This window comes from Martes martes, assembly GCF_963455335.1.
Source record: "Martes martes genome assembly, chromosome: 9".
NCBI lineage: Eukaryota > Metazoa > Chordata > Mammalia > Carnivora > Mustelidae > Martes > Martes martes.
Window position 1 is genome coordinate 103,859,203 of NC_137896.1, and position 16,416 is coordinate 103,875,618.

At 42.5% G+C, this 16,416-nt stretch overlaps 1 protein-coding gene across 1 annotated transcript in view; it reads right to left on the reverse strand.

Moving 5' to 3' along the window:
* The window catches only part of LOC308349134 (acyl-coenzyme A oxidase-like protein), a gene marked incomplete at its 3' end in the record, with an annotated part of 107,899 nt that overhangs the window by 57,347 nt on the left and 34,136 nt on the right, over positions 1-16,416 (reverse strand). The window contains exons 3-4 of the mRNA XM_080813659.1: positions 12,883-12,979; positions 2,012-2,095 (exon numbers count right to left, since the gene is read on the reverse strand). Of these exons, the coding sequence (XP_080669785.1) occupies positions 2,012-2,095; positions 12,883-12,979 (181 nt within the window). The remainder of the gene's footprint in view (positions 1-2,011; positions 2,096-12,882; positions 12,980-16,416) is intronic.

Sequence of the window (16,416 nt, forward strand, 5' to 3'; positions counted from 1 at the left end):
AAACCATTACCCTACCTAAAAATATAATAATTTTTAATATCACCAAATAGTCAATGTTTCCCCCACTGACACATAATTTTTCTTTAAAGTTTGTTTGAACCAGAATCTTAATAATGTCCACACACTACAAGTGGTTGAAATGTTTCTTAAGTCTGCTTTAAACCGCAAGCTGCTCCTCGCTTATTCATTCAAACATTCCCTGTGCAATTCTAGGCACTAGGGTCAGCGCAAGACCCTAAAGATGCTGAGGGGAAGGCTCCCCACCTAGAATTCTGGAACACCCTGTAGGGATTTCTGCATGGTCACAGCCCACCACAGGCTTGCTGAAAAGAAGGAGGTAGAGAGTGATATGGAAAAAACACAAACTGAGGATCATGAGTCTAGTCCAGGGACTTCTAGTACTTCTGAGAGGGGAATCTATTTGTTGCATCTCAGCTGAATTTCTTCTGTCTGGAAGCCACAACCAACCCAACTACGAGGGAAGAGACCTTGCCTGACTGAAATCACAGGGAAGCCAGTCTCCCCCAGAGGACCTACCAGTGGGTGCCTTTACCACCGATGAACTCACAGTCTTCTTTGTTTTTAATCCCTACCCATGTCTACAAGGCAAAAACTAAAATAACTGCCATTTTGGACTCACCAACGATTGACGTGGCTTTTCTGTCTGATCATTCTCTCTTCATATTCTAGTTATTTCTCTCTTTTGGGGGCATCAGGACTGAATGTTTGGGTGCAGGGCCTTATTTTGAGGCACAGCGGTGTCCAGGGAGAGAAAGGAGAGCATATGCAGCCCCACAAAAATGGCCCTCCCCTGGGGACTTAGGGTACCATGAGGAACCATGGCCATCACACCTGTTCGACTATTCTGTTCACCATTCTTGGTGAGCTGGGACACACAAAGCGAGTCCACGATGCCATGCCATTTTACACCCATATGAACAGCAAAAATGGAGAAGGCTAAGAAGTCCCAGTGCTGTCACATATTCACACAAAGGAATATGAGAAATGAATGAACTTCCATCCATGTATCATTCTCAAAATGGTGACACTATAGAGAATAGATTATTGGTGGCCAAAGAACAGGAACAGGGTGGGGACTGGGTGCAACTGCAAATGGGTAGCCCCGTAAGTTTCTTTGCGGTGATGAAACAGTTCTCCATCTTGATTGTGATGGGGGTCGCAGGGATCCATATATGGGACCAACTGCATAGAACTAAACACACACACACACACACACTGGGGTATATGTACAAGCTAGTGAAATCTGAAGAAGGCCTGTAGTCTAGTACTGTCCTGGAACAGTACGGTAGCAGTAGTGATTTCCTGCTTTTACACTGGTTTACAGCAGAGGGAAACTGGAAGAAGAGTTCATATAACTCTATGTACTATTCTTGTAACTTCCTGTGAGCATTATTATCTCAAAATTAAAAAATTTTTAAAAAGTACAGAGGCAGTGGCATGCCACAATACAGACTGATCTTTTTTTTTTTTTAAGATTTTATTTATTTACTTAGAGAGAGAGAGAGAAGGAGCGAGAGGGAGAGAGAAAGTGCACGAGCCAGGGGAGGGGCAGAAAAGCAGGCTCCCCACTGAGCAGGGTGCCCGATGTGGGACTCAATCTCGGGACTCTGGGATCATAACCTGAGCTGAAGGCAGACGCTTAACCACCTGAGTCATCCAGGCGCCCAACACAGACTGATCTTAGTGATCATATTTAAGGGAAGAAAATAAATCATGAATGATTATGAGGCTTTTTCTAAAATTAAAACAAATGAAAATAATTGTTTGACAGTGCAGTACAACTACACAAAAAGAAAAGCCAAGAACAAACAAGCACAAGGCTGAATATCATGGTTAAAAAGGAAGTCAGGGGCATGGGCTGTCAGGTGTACCATTTTACACACATCTATTCCAGTAAACAGATGGATACCTGTTGGGTTCTACTTTGTGTTCCTTGCCATTCAAAACTAAGTAGCAGCTCATGAAGGGCAGGGTGCCCAGAGCCTCTCACCTTTACTCCTGTGGCCATGTCTGCTATGGAGAGGACTTCTCCTATGACCAGGCTTCGACTGACAAAATTCTTTGTTTTCTCTGCCTGCAAACATGACAGAACCAATGTCAAGGTTTCCTTAGGGTTTTAAAATTAAATTAACATTTTAATTTAACTTAACATCTTTAGAACAAACACAAGTAACTTTTATAATAAAGATTCACCGCAATAAAAACCATTTTGAGATTATAAATTCTCCCACAACCCTACTGAAATAAACATTTTCATCCAGGCAATTTTAACGTGGTCTTCTGGTCTCTGACCACCTAGGAGGAGAATCAACTGCATCCCCACAGAGGGCAGGCTGCTGACAGACTCCCTCATGTATTTTGCTTCCTTAACCAAGTTTGTCCCTCGTGGGTCCCTGGAGCCTGACATCCTCCACGCTTTTCCCTAGCAATGACAGTTCTGCCTAGTAATGTGGGTCTGCGATGTCTCCACTTGGGGTGGCCCAAAGCTCCCACCAACAGGGGACACATGGCTCCGGTTCCCGCGACAACCTTGGTGGGAAGATAGAGGATCTGGAAGGTTTGGGATCATTGTGGATGCAGGAAAAGCAGTATTCTTCACTTTCCTTTCCAACCATAGATCATCTGGGGGCTTGGATATATTAAACACTATGAGGTCCCGGTCCCCCTTCACTGCCCTCCTCTCTGTCACCGTGCACAACGGCCACAAATCCCAAAGCAACGTGAGCATAGGCTTCACCAGCGAGAAATGAGGCTATTTTATTTGTAAAATTCAGAGGCAGGCGGCATTTCCTTAGAAGGTGGTGGGCCCTGGAGTGCACAGATTGCAATTATCCGCTGTTGGAATTAATGCTAGTCTTCCTTACTCTCCAGTCTCTTCTGAGACTCATGCAACAAAGCTGGTGCTTGTTGCCCTTTTGTACATGCGTGTATAAGTGTGTGGTGTGTGCACACGTGTGTGTGTGTGTGTGTGTGTGCACGCATGCGCAATTGTGTGGACCTGTGCCTGAAAACTGTCCCACTTGGCATCAGGACAGTAACCATCGTTCCTAAGGTGACTCTCAGTTTCCACAATGACTTAAGCTCTTTCTCCCAAACGCACTAGGTTTTCCCCTCTTGTAGGTTTTTACAATGTTTCTTTCAAGCATTATTAATTTTATCAAACAGCACACTGTCAAGATTTATGACTCTTACAGTGGCTCCAACCCAATGCATCTTGTATTGATTATTTCTTAAAATAACTTCAGCTTGAGCATGAACTATTGCATGGCTCCCGCTTCAGCTCACACTAGAGAGTTAGTTACCAGCAAATAATTAAAAAAAAAAAAACAAAAAAACCCTGTAGTGGTTATTTACAGACATTTTCAGAGAGCCCATGTATCCTTTATCCTGTCGATCCTCACAACACCCATGAAAAGCAAAGCAAGAAAGGAAGTACAGACCCCATGTAACAGAAGAGTCTAGACTCGGGAGGTCAAAAGACTTGTCCAACCAGAATCACCTAGTAAGTGGAAAGGCAAGGCCAGAAACGAGATCTTCAGATTCCTCATATGGACATCTTGCCCCCACCCCTCACTATGAAGCTTATAGAAGCCCCAGGACCCTGGGTGGCCCAGACTTTATTGCCAGTGCACCCCTATTCTGTACCACCGGCCTCATCCCCAGAGGGCACTTGACATCAACATACCCCAGCACCCAAGTGAACTTCCTGAGAGTCATCCCATCTTACATCATTACAACAAACCCTTCATTACCTTAAACCACCTGCTGTGTGGTGGCCAAACCTAAACCATCAGGAGCAAGTAAATCCCTCAAAATCCCCAGCTGGTCACAGTTTTCTTCATATTTCATTCCCTCCATTTATATGGTTGATGCAAGAGCATGCCTTTGTCATTAACGCTGTCCAACTGTGGTCATTTTTACTCACCAGTTTGAAATAAATTCAATCACATTTGCTAAAGAATCAACCACAAACTTAGCCATCTCAGTGCATTATGAATTATTTATGATGATTATTTTCCTTCCCTAGTCTCTGCACGAGTCAGCAGTCTTTGCTATTAGATCTGATGGGCAATGCCAATATGAGTTTGCCATTAATCCTCTGATGGTGATTTAAGCCTTCATTTGGAATGGTCTATTTTAAGAAGTCAAGCAAAAGTTCCAGAACTAAGATGAGGCTTAATTTGATGGACTGCTTTACTACCATATATTTTTAATATCTTCTCCACACAAATTTTCTCTTTTCTTCAATTTTTTTCATTTCTGATTCATTAATTGTTCTTAATTAAAGAATGTCTAATACTGACAAGTTTCCCCTCTCACTCAACTGGCAATATAATGAGTCGTCGGTACTGATAATGATCAATAAATAATCAACATGTGTTTCTTGACATACATTTTTACAGTATTTCTACATATCAATAGCTGCCTCATTTAGACTTGATATATTCAAACCAAACTCAATTCCCATGTCAGAATGTTAGTTTGCATTAATTCTAAATGACAGTGATTCCATAAATGTATGGAGAATACACTCAAGCTTTATTTTATCCTAAATTGCGCCCCATGCTATTTACATTCCTGCATAATAGATCATCTCAAACAGAAGGAAGGTAGTTCTCCCTAAAATACACCCCCCATTTCATTAGCGAGCACTCCATGTATCAGACCTTTGTGATGCAATATTCTGTTACAAATCAAGTTCTACAAAAATGTGTGTTTTTGGTTTTATAAGCCCAGAGAGTCTCCACAAGTCATATATTCTTCAACTAAAATCATTTTGACTCAGCACCACTTGAGCCGTCTTTTCTCTGATATTAAAAGACCCTCACCACCCCCTTTGTAACCTGTCTGCAGTCCCAGCCAAGGGTACCGGATGGAAAGAGTTTCCCGATCTTAGATTTTAATTATCAGTTCCCAAACTGGCATATTTGCTTCTTCTACCTTCTGGTTTCAATTTTCTATTTTGGATATGTTTTCTCAGTCTTATTGAATACATGTCCTTTGTTATAATGAATCCTGAATTATTTTAGAAAGAAAAGGGACAGAGTAAAATATATAAATAAAATAAGTAAATAGGCTTCAGGGACCCAGTCATCTCGGGCCAGTCTAACTAAGACTCTTGCCTACTGAGCTAACCAGTCCTTGACCCTCCCTTGAAAAGAGATCTCAAGTTGAGCCACTTCATGTATCTCCTACCACCATCTTGTGCCTATACTATTATAATAGTCTCCCTGCTGGCTTCCCTGCTTCCACTCTGTCCCAAACATCAGGCACTATGATCTTTTTTACATTATTTAAATTTTTTTTTATTTATTTGTTAGAGAGAGAGAGAGAGAGAGAGCGCACAGGCAGACAGAGTGGTAGGCAGAGGCAGAGGGAGAAGCAGGCTCCCCGCTGAGCAAGGAGCCCAATGTGGGACTCGATCCCAGGACGCTGGGATCATGACCTGAGCTGAAGGCAGCCACTTAACCAACTGAGCCACCCAGGCATCCCTTTTTTTTATTATTATTAAGCTGAAACTTACAGAGTGAAATGCACAGAGCTTGAGCACATGAGTTCTGATCAATTACCTACCTGTGTAAACATCACTCCAATTAAGATTATAGAACCTTCCATCTCCCCCTAGAAAGTGTCCTCGAGCCCCTTTTCAGAGTCCCCACCCCTATAGGCAACCACTGTTCTCATATTATCATCATCCATTAACTTTGCCTGTTCTTTAATTTACATAAACTGAATCACACAGAATGTAGGTTTTTGCGTCTGCCTTCTTTCATGTAAATAAGGCATCTGTGTGGATTTGTGTGTCAGTAGTTCTTCCTCTTGACTCAGTAGTTTTCCATCTATGAATATTCCACAGTTTGTCCAATCTCTTACTGATGAACATTTGTGTTCTTTCCAGTCCAGGGTTATTAGGAGTAAAGCTGATATATACATTCATGTAAAAGTTTTTTTGTGGACATGTGTTCCCATTTCTCTCCAGTAAATTCCCAGGGGTGCAACTGCTGGGTTAAAAGGTGGGTTTGTGTTTAATATTGTAAGGAACCACCAAACAGTTTTTCAAGTGGCTATACCATTTTACACTGCTATCGACAACATGGGAGACTTCTGGTTTCTCTGCATCCTTGTCAGCCCTGTGCACCTTTTCCATTTTTAGCTATCCTGGAGGACTGTAATGTCATCACATTATGGTTTAAATATGCACCCGTCAGATGATTAAAGATCCTGAGCACATCTGTCTATGCTTATTAGCCAGTTACATACGTCTATGAAGTGTCTGTTCAGGTCTTTTGCCCATTTTTTAGATTGGGTTGTTTGTCCTTTTATCTCTGAGCTCTAGGAATTCTTTATATATTCTGGGTACAAATCCTTCATATCTCAACAGTTTTTTTCAGATAAATGCATTGCCAATACTTTTTCCTAGTTTGTGGATTGACTTTTTATTCTTTTAATGATGTCTTTTGATGAAAAATAGTTTTTGATTTTGATAAAGACAAATTTATCAGTTTTTTTCTTTGACATGTTTAGCATTTTGGGGGGTCCTCTCTAAGAAATCTCTGCCCATCCTAGAGTCAGAAGGACATTCTCCTTTGTTTTTCTACAAACTTTGTAATTTTAGAACTTATGTTTATGTACATAATACATCTCAAATTATTTTTGCGTGTATTATAGGGATCAAGGTTAAATTTTTTTCTATATATTTATCTACTTATTCCAGAACCATTCATTGAAAAGACTTTTTTCCCCACTGAGTTGCCTTGGCAACACTGTTAAAAAATCAATTGATCATATATGTATGGGTTTATTTCAGGACTCTCCATAATGTCCCATTCATCTATTGGTCTGTCCTTATGCCAAACTTGAGTAGCTTTATAGTAAGACTTGAAATCAAGCAGTGAAAGTCCTCCAAATACATCCTTTTTCAGAACTGCTTTAACAATTCCAGGTCTTTTGCATTTCCATATTTTTTTAATCAACTTGTAAATTTCTATCAAGGCATGATAATATTTTAAAAATAAGCATCATGCTGTGCTTCCCCTCTCCTTCTCCCACAACCCCACAGCACCATAGTGAAAACTCTCCAATGACTCCAGTTAATTTTACAAGAAAATCCAAACTTCTAACCATGGCCTCCACACCATCTTTTCTTACTCTCTGGTGTTTCCTTATTCTCTGCTGATCCTCTGCTGGGGCCACATAGTAGGACACCTGAGCAGAGTGCTGGGAGAAGTCTGTAACAAAGATTAGATGTAGCTATTATACTTCTGGTCGCCCCAGGGGAACTTGACCATTCCAGGAAAGTCCAATATCAGGAACAATGAAAGGTGACATTCCCATGGCTCTATCTAAGGATATTTTTCTCCCTTCACAACATCAGTGTAGTATTCTGACAGTTTGGGATTTTCCAAATTCTTGCCTTAAATTTAATACCTCTTCTCTTGGGAGCTCATGCTTCCTACCAAATTCCTAGCTGCTTTGGAAATTTTTTTGATTACTAGTGTAATCACATAATTTGTCAATATTGACAACATGTAATGATCAATGTATCATACTGATGAGCACCTTAATGCATGAGCTTACCTTTTGGTTAATGGAAAGTGCATTATTTTACACTAATTTTAACATAAAAGGGTTTTCTACATATAAGATCATGTTATCGGTGAAGAGAGACAGTTTTACTTCTTTTCCAACTTACCATGTTTGATTTTTTAAGTGTTTTCAGACATTTTATTATTCACTATGTTTGATTTTTATTGGCAGCATCGACAACCATCTGATGTACCATAAATTTACTTGTTCATTATTTTATTGTCTGCCTCATCCAAAACTAATATATAAACTCCATAAAAACAGGTATGTTTGCCTACTTTGTTCACTGCCTCTTGACCCATGCTGGCTTATTGTAGGTGTTCGATAAATGGTTGTAAAAATGAATGAATTGTCTCACCTGGCACATAGAAGGGACTTAGCAAATTATAGTAAGTAATAATTATGGTTATTTTTAACCTAATATTTCACTGTAAGAATAATAACTAAACCTCAAAATCAGACGTTTTCATTAAGCCAAATTGTTTACAGTACAGTAAACGAAGAACACCAGGATTCCAGAGTCCATCCCTGCGTGGATCCCAACTCACTCCCTGGCATGCTCTTTCAAGTAATTCCTGCGGCCATCATAGACGATAAATCAGTTCAGTTGCCAATCTACACAGAGGAACTTCTGTAAACAAGCCACTCTGTCCTGCCATCTCTGCTCCAATCCTCCACGGCATCCCTTGTGGCCAGAGCTGGCCTGGCCAGAGTGCTGGCCAAGTGGCCAGGGTCCAAGTCTGTAGAGCTGGAGCTGGGACAGGGACTCCTGCCAAAGGCAGCATACAAGACTGAGAGCCAGGGGTAGCCTGTCACAGCCCGCTAGGAAAAGCCTGGGTTCCAGTACAAACAGAAGCCAGAGGGCCAAGGGCAAAGCCAAGGCTAGGGTGTTAGAGCCAAGAGCTCAAAGTAGGTCGGGAAGCAGTACTGGGATGGGGCAGGGGAGGTTATGGTTATGGTTATGGTCATGGTCTGCAGGACCAATCAGGGCTGGCACTGGTTTGTGTGGGCAGCAGAGCAGGCCTGGATGAGATGAGCTGGAGTAAAACGGGCCTAGTGTCAGAGGAGACATCCTCACCTTCTTGGCACATTCTCTACTGAGCTTATTCTGTGCAACACACCCATGGCTTCCATGTAATTTCCTGGGAAAGGCTGTTCCTTTATTTTAGAGTCTAATTAGGAATACAACCATTCTCCCCATTCCCAATGCCTTCTTATTTATTTATTTATCAGACAAAAAGAGAGCATAAACAGCGGGAGCAGCAGGCACAGGGAGAGGGAGAAGCAGACTCCCCACTGAGCAGGGAGCCTGATACTGACTCGATCCCAGGACCCTGGGATCATGACCTGAGCCGAAGGCAGACACTTAACTGACTGAGTCACCCAGGCGCCCGTCCCAAATACCTTCTAAGGTGAGTTGACCTCAGAGTCTTATTCCATTTTAGATAAGAGTACCCACCTGGTATGTCTTTAAATATAAAAACAAAAACCATCCCAAACTGAGACTAAAATTCTGATTGAAATAATAATTATAGTATAATAAATATAACATAAATGGAAAGCCACATAAAACCATAGTATAACAAATATAAGGCTCCTGCCAGTTCCCCTTCAAGCTGATCCGAGAATGGACTTCCTGAGAAAACAGTGGATGATTTAGATCGGTGGTTCTCAAATTTTATGGTCTCTGGACCCCTTTACATTCTTCAGAATTAACGAAGATTCCAAAGAGTTTTGTTTATGCAGGCTATGTCCATAATTTACCACACCGTAATTAAAACTGAGAATTTTTAAAGTTTCACATTAAAAATAACAATACTATATCCATTACATATAAATAACATAATTCTTATGAAATATAACCGTAATTTCCAAACCAAAAAACAATCAGTGAGAAGAATAACATTGTTTTACATTTTTACAAATTATTGTAGCATCTGGCTTAATGTAAGACAGCTAGACTCTCACATCTGCTTCTGCACTCCATCTGTTGCCATAGGCTGTTTTGGTTGAAGCTTATGGTGAAAATCTGGTGTCATGCACACAAAGTTGGACACCTACTTTTCAGGTAGTACCTGAATGGATCTTGGGTACCTCCAGGGGTCCTCAGGCCATAATTTGAGAACCACTAGTTTAGATAACAATGCTGCCATGCCCAGCACCGCTGTGGATCATGGGGATGAGGACCATCAGAGTTCAGAGTGAGAGATAAGATGATGGGGGGTGGGAGGGGTCATAGAATGGATGCTTCATTATTCAAATATCTACCCCCACTCCTTACTCCTGTTGGCCAGGAACAGCCTGATCCCAACTGTCTTCCTCCTGGGGAAAAGACATGTTGGGATGGAGCATTCCTACAAGTCAGCCCTGAACCATGATTGCCAGAGACCAAATGCTGAATGGGAACAATTTGGGGTAGACGGTACAGAGTACCGGGAAGGAAGGATAGTGGAGAGCAGTACTCAAGCCAGGACAGGACACACACTGGATCACTTGGGAAATTTAAATGCTGATTTCAATGGCCTGAGCCAAAGTTCGGACAGCAGGAGTTTGAAAAGTTCTCCAGGCAATTCCAGTGTATAGCCAGGGGCAAGAAACACCAAACGGAAGTGGACTCAGAAAGCAGGACCAGCTGGGTTTAACTCTGTGTTCCACTAGTTATATACACAACTTATTAGCTGTATAACCTCAGGCCAATTGCTGGTCTTCAATTTACTCATCTGTAAAATCGGAATACCATTCTGGATGTTGTGGATATTAAATGAGATCATGAATCTAAAGTTCTTAGCGCTGTGACTGGCATAGGGTATGTACTCCGTGAGTCTGAGCTGCTATTATTGCTTATGGTGATTTGGGTGCAGGGGGGTCAGCCTCTGTCGGCTGCAGTCTCAGCACTGCCAGAGAGGACGATCTCCCACCTGGTCCTCTATCTCCCCATCTCTGGAAATGCAGGGAGTCCGTGACTTCCACCATCCAGGATTTCCGCCAGGAAAGGAAAGGACGGTTGGCTGAAGGGCACGAATGTGATATCACTGGAAACAGGTGCAGGAAATGTCCAGGAGGTACAATGATGTTCAATGTGTGTGCATGCACACACGTGTGTGTATACTCTGTAGTCAGACTCAGATATTGTTTTTTCCTTTTGAAATTATTAGAATATCTCAAATCTATTGCAGATGGCAGAGGGGAAAATGCAGAGTGGAAATATTTTAATGGCTTATTCTTGGCCCGTGGACTGTCCATGGAGACCTGGAACGAATGAGGCTCACTCCTCATTTGTCCTCAAGAACATCATCATTACACATTACACTCGGCCTTCTGCCTTGGAGTTCATCGGATCATCCACAAAAGCTAACAGCAACACGAAATGGGGGCCAGGGAAGGATGGAAAGACCTGGAACGCTCTCTGAACAGGCAGTACGGCCATGACTCAATATTTTTATTAAGAGGCAGAATGAATCATGTAACACTTCTTCTAGAATTACTGGATGTGGACAGCTCCTCCAGCTGTTTACAGAGTGGAATTTGAGAGCCTTCGAACACAGATGTGCTGCCGAGTTTCACAACATCCACCCGAAGAGATGAGCCTGCCGCCCTGATGACCAACTCATTTAATTTCCTTCAGGTTCATTGGCTTTTGCGAGTTCACACAGAGAGAAGGGCCAAAGAGGCTGAAGTAACTCACAGAAATGAACTGGAGGGATTGTCTAGGGCCGGTCCTGCGGCTGCTTGCAGGGACTATACTTAATCATCCAGGACGGGGTCATCCGAGCTGCCTAAGACCACAAAGGGAGCCACAAAAATGGAAAGCTAATTGAATCCAGGGACCAACAGCTTCATCAGGAGCAAGATTACACAGGCTAATCCTTCAGACTCAGTGCGATAAGCAGCAATTAGTAAACTTCATTAAAGGATCAACTCTCATCTGGGTCTTGAATATTGACACTAAGTTAAATCATGGACATATTGGACTGATTAAGAGACCAGAAGACTGACCACGTGTCAAGATTTCACTTTCCAACCAGCCCCAGGACAGATGTACTGGAGGCCAGACTCATAAAGTGTCTGAAACCAAAGAGGGTTGGGGTCTTTTGTAGGTTTTCTTCTTTCTTGGTTGTATTCACAGCTCTAAATGTTCCACTGAGAGATAGTTTACTAGCTTGAAATCCAGTTTGTCAAACTGCTTGGTATGAAATGATCCTTCAGGCTTTGCAAGCACCCTTCCCTGCATGATGTGGTTGTTTTCCTTCTTCTCCAGCTAAGTGTGCCCTTTGTTACCTTGGAGGTGGCCATAGTGCTTCAACAGGAGGGGCCAGAGCTCTGCCTTTTGACAAGAAGATGCTGAGTTCTGTCCTTGCCTCCTCGGTACAGCCAACCAAAAAGTGGGGGGAGGCAGGGTGTGACAGGGTAGGGATCTATTCTCAAACATGGACCTCAGGCCCCCCACTGGCTCTGATCTACATTGCACAGAGAACTAAGCCTTTGGTGGCCCCCTGAATGGGGAAGACCCCTACCCCTTCAGTCCTCAGACTCCCCCTCCACAGACTGTGGTGGGCAGGAAGAGGGCCAGGCTCCACCTCTCAGCCATCCACAAGCTGAAGCTTCTCCCCAGTTCAAGCCCCTCTCCTAGGGCTCTCACCAGGAATTCTGTTCTGTTTCATTGTGTTGAATTTAACGTGTTCAGTTTAAGGAAGCCATGAAGCTGAATGAAATGGAAATTGATTTAAACTTGCCTAAAATAAATAGCTCCTAATGTTCATATCACGAAGGAGTTCTCTAATCACATACTCTTTCTTTCCTTCTTTCTTTTTAATGAGGCTAAATTGACTAAAATAATTTAACTGAGTTTAGAATAGCAGTGTTTAGACCAAAAAAAGACCCCTACATTTTGGACACATCTAAATGCTTTAAAAGCTTATAAAATCAGTTCATTACCTTTCTCAGATATTTGAATTTTAGGCCCCAAATTATATTTGTTTTGTGAACATATATATCATTACGGCTGCTGATTCCCCTACCCCCTAGCCTGTGATCTTGGGAGACATGAATACACCTATGGGCTAAGGGAAGAAGATCAGTTAGTTTATCAGAGAGTGGGGCAAAAAAACGGGCTGAAGAAGGCATTCCCCCATACTGATGGCAATTTTCCCTAGGACAAAATAAATGGCTTCCACAAGTCACAAAAGCAAACAAAACAGAAACAAAACCTTTTTCTTTCTCTGTCTCTCTCTCACACTCATACACACATCACAGCAAAGTAACAATGAAACTTACCTGGTCCTGAATCGCACGTTTTAACACAGGTAGACCCATGACAAACTTCACTCTCTGAAATGTCAAAGCTCTTATTTCATCCAGATTTAAATCATACCTGTGAAGAACAAATACAAAATGGATGTTAAAACATTGATTTGGGGGCGCCTGGGTGGCTCAGTGGGTTAAGCCTCTGCCTTCGGCTCAGGTCATGGTCTCAGGGTCCTGGGATCAAGCCCCGCACCAGGCTCTCTGTTCCATGGAGAGCCTGCTTTCTCCTCTCTCTCTGCCTGCCTCTCTGCCTACTTGTGATCTCTCTCTCTGTCAAATAAACAAATAAAATTGAAAAAAACAAACAAACATTGATTTGAAGACCCTGAGTAAAGCCTTTGGACCAAGGTGTCTGATGAGATAAGAAACAGCTTTGCTAGATCTCTTTACATCTCATTTGATACTGTGTGTCGAAGAAGGTCTACTGTGTAACACAGACCCTGTGTTCAATATAGCAGGGTCAAAATGGAAGGAAAGAAGAAAGGATTTCCTCACAGGGTGACCTTAAAACAAAACTCCAACATCCCCTCTGCAAGAGCAAGATTTTCATGTTTTTGAGATGAAACTGATGAGTAGCATTTGTGGGGATGGGAGAGGAGTGACCTGTGTGGTACAAGGGGTGGATTGTAGTGGCCACGAGGAATGCTGCCTAGAGTTTCCTTCCAGAGAACCCACCAATAACCTCCAGGTGCCATACCTTGGAATTAACTGTGGCACTCATCCCTGGTAACTTTGCTCTTGGGCTGCTCCCAGCTGATGATTTAGTAGGGCAAGCTTCTAGATTAGGGCCATTACTGTCTAATAGGCAACTTGTGCCAGGAGACCCCCCCCAAAAATGGCTCACTGAGGCTTTCTTATAACCTCACTGTGCCATTTCTGCTCTCTCATTTCACAGAGTCAGACCTGCCTACACACATTCGGAAGTTTCTCCCGCCTCCTCCAGCTCCCTCCCATCATCCTTCACAGATTTGCATGCTCCACCCCCACCCATAAGTCATTTGCTCATCTAGTCCCATCTTCCTGTCTGCTTCTCAGTGAACTTAAACTGACATAGAAGGGGGGTTTCCACTCTGCCGCTTAAAATGCTTAAATGCAAGCAGAGCCTGAGCCTGGAAGAAACCTCACTCAGGCTTGACTCCTGGCTCTGTCACTAATTGTGTGACCAGCATCAAATGACCTGGCCTCCCAGTACCTCCGTCCTCTCATCTGTAAGACGGGAATGATAATTGCACACAACTCAGAGGATTGTTTCCTCAAATGCTTATCCCAGTGCTTGCATATGCATAGTAAGCACTCAAGAATATTAACCTTCATTCATACGCTTCTTCACCCCTCCTCCTTCTCAAGGGCTAGTACTGTGTTAGATTCATATTTATAGTCTCAGCACCAACACAAGGGGCTGGTCACAGTACATCCCATTAAATGATGATTGAACGTACATTTCTTTGTTTCCTGTAGTTTCAAAACTAGATCCTAGAGACGGTGTTCTCAGGTATGTACCAAAAAGCATGCCAACCACACATACTATCCTTTTGTAAAGTTCATTCCCAACAAGACATAGAAACTGCATGGGTGTAGGGTCCAAGTCTTGAACTGTGTAGCCCCTCAGAACCAGCACAGTGCCTCACATTTAAACATTTTTCCTAAATAACCTGCAGGTCAATTGCCCCGGACGGAACAAGAACCAATTCAATCATCTTGGCTTTCTCTCGTCCATTCAGTTGTCAGGTAACAAAAAAATCCAAGGGGACCCACCATTCATCCAGGAATATTAAAAAAAAGAAATCCATCCCCACCCCCAAAAAAGAATGGACACAGAAGCCCCCCAACAGAAGAATCTCATTTTTTGTTTTGTTTGTTTGTTTGTCTGTTTGGAGTCATCTAGTAGACCTGATCTCAGAGCAACTAGTGCAGAATTCAGTATAAGCATTACTGCATAAAATCAGCTTTTTCCTAAGGAGAACAGAAAATAAACATTCTAGGGTGCCTGGGTGACTCAGTCATAAAGAATTTGCCTTCGACTCAGGTCATGATCCCAGGGTCCTTGAGATCAAGCTCCATGTCGGGCTCCCTGCTCAGCAGGGTATCTGCTTCTCCCTCTCTCTCAAATAAATAAATAAATAAATAAATCTTTAAAAAATAAAATAAATAAACATTCCATTGTCAATGAAACTAGGAGTCAGGAAAAGTCTCCAGATATTAACATAGAAGTAAAACTTGTCGGAGTTGATGCAGGATTTAGGCAGGAGGAAGTGGCAAGAAGAACCAGAGCAAGAGATCACACACAGCACAAGGGCCAATTGGTGGCAACTCAGAAAATGCAGGTAAAAGTTCACTTTCTACATGTAAGCTGTACACATGGAGAGGTAAAGCTTGTGGTTCTGATCTGGAACAGCAAGACAGGAAAGGCTACGAGCTAGCAGATAGATGGCTCACTGGCCCCTGAGCTAGGTTCAGGGTCAGGGCAACATGCAGAGTCACATGGACAGGCTGTGTTTGAAAGAAGCAGTCTATCTCTGTGGCAGCCGGGAAGGGAAAAGATTCTGTGTTGTGAAAAGGGACGAATCCCGGACCACTATCTCAGCTTCTCCTGCTCCCAACCCTGAAACTTCTTAGAAAAGCCAGGCCAGAAATCATTCAATTATATTCAAATCATCCAATCATAAGTAATAAAAAGATACTAGCACAGAATTGATACAACAATATTATAAGAAAAACGGAGAAAAAGAGCAAGCCACTGGCAACTGGCAATGTGGGTGTGCAGGAGGGTTCTGGACATCAATGAGGACAGGAGGCCTTCAGAGCATACAGAGTGCCAGGGAGCTTGCAAAATGTGGGCTCAGCTAGACTTAGACTGATTCAGCGGGACACTCGAGTATAAATGGCACCGTGGAGAGGTCCTATCCTGTCCTTCAGACAGGGAAGAAAGCATAGGCTTTCTGCCTTCATGGGCAGAGGGCATAACCTCAGCCATTTCCTGGGAAGGTAACTCCCATATGTCAAGGACAATTCCAAGGAAGTTCAGCATTGAGTTGATACCGGTCAACACTGAGAGCAGCTAGGAGATGAGTGTACAGGTTTGGTAGAGGGATCACAGTAGGTCATTAACAGTAACTGCTAAGCAGCTGACTAAAGAAGTTAGGAAAAAAAAAAAAAAAGGAGAAAAAATAAATTATTAAAAGAAAAGTAGAAAATTAGAAAACAGAAAAAATGCAAGTAATAAATCTAAAATCTGGCTCTGAAAAAAATCACAAGGGGTGGTTGTTCAACTTTGCTCTGGTAGTATTAGCCAATGCAATTCGACAAGGGAAAGCAATTAGGGAAACTGAAATTGGAAAGAAAGAGGGAGAACTATGTACAGATGATCCACATGTTTCATTGATTGTTGTAATGGCCCCTGTGCTAGACCTCCCCTGATCCTTGCCCTCTGACACTGCAGTTCTCATGAAGAGGCTGAGTATACTTCCACACCCCTTGAATCTGGGCTTAGCCACGTGATTTGCT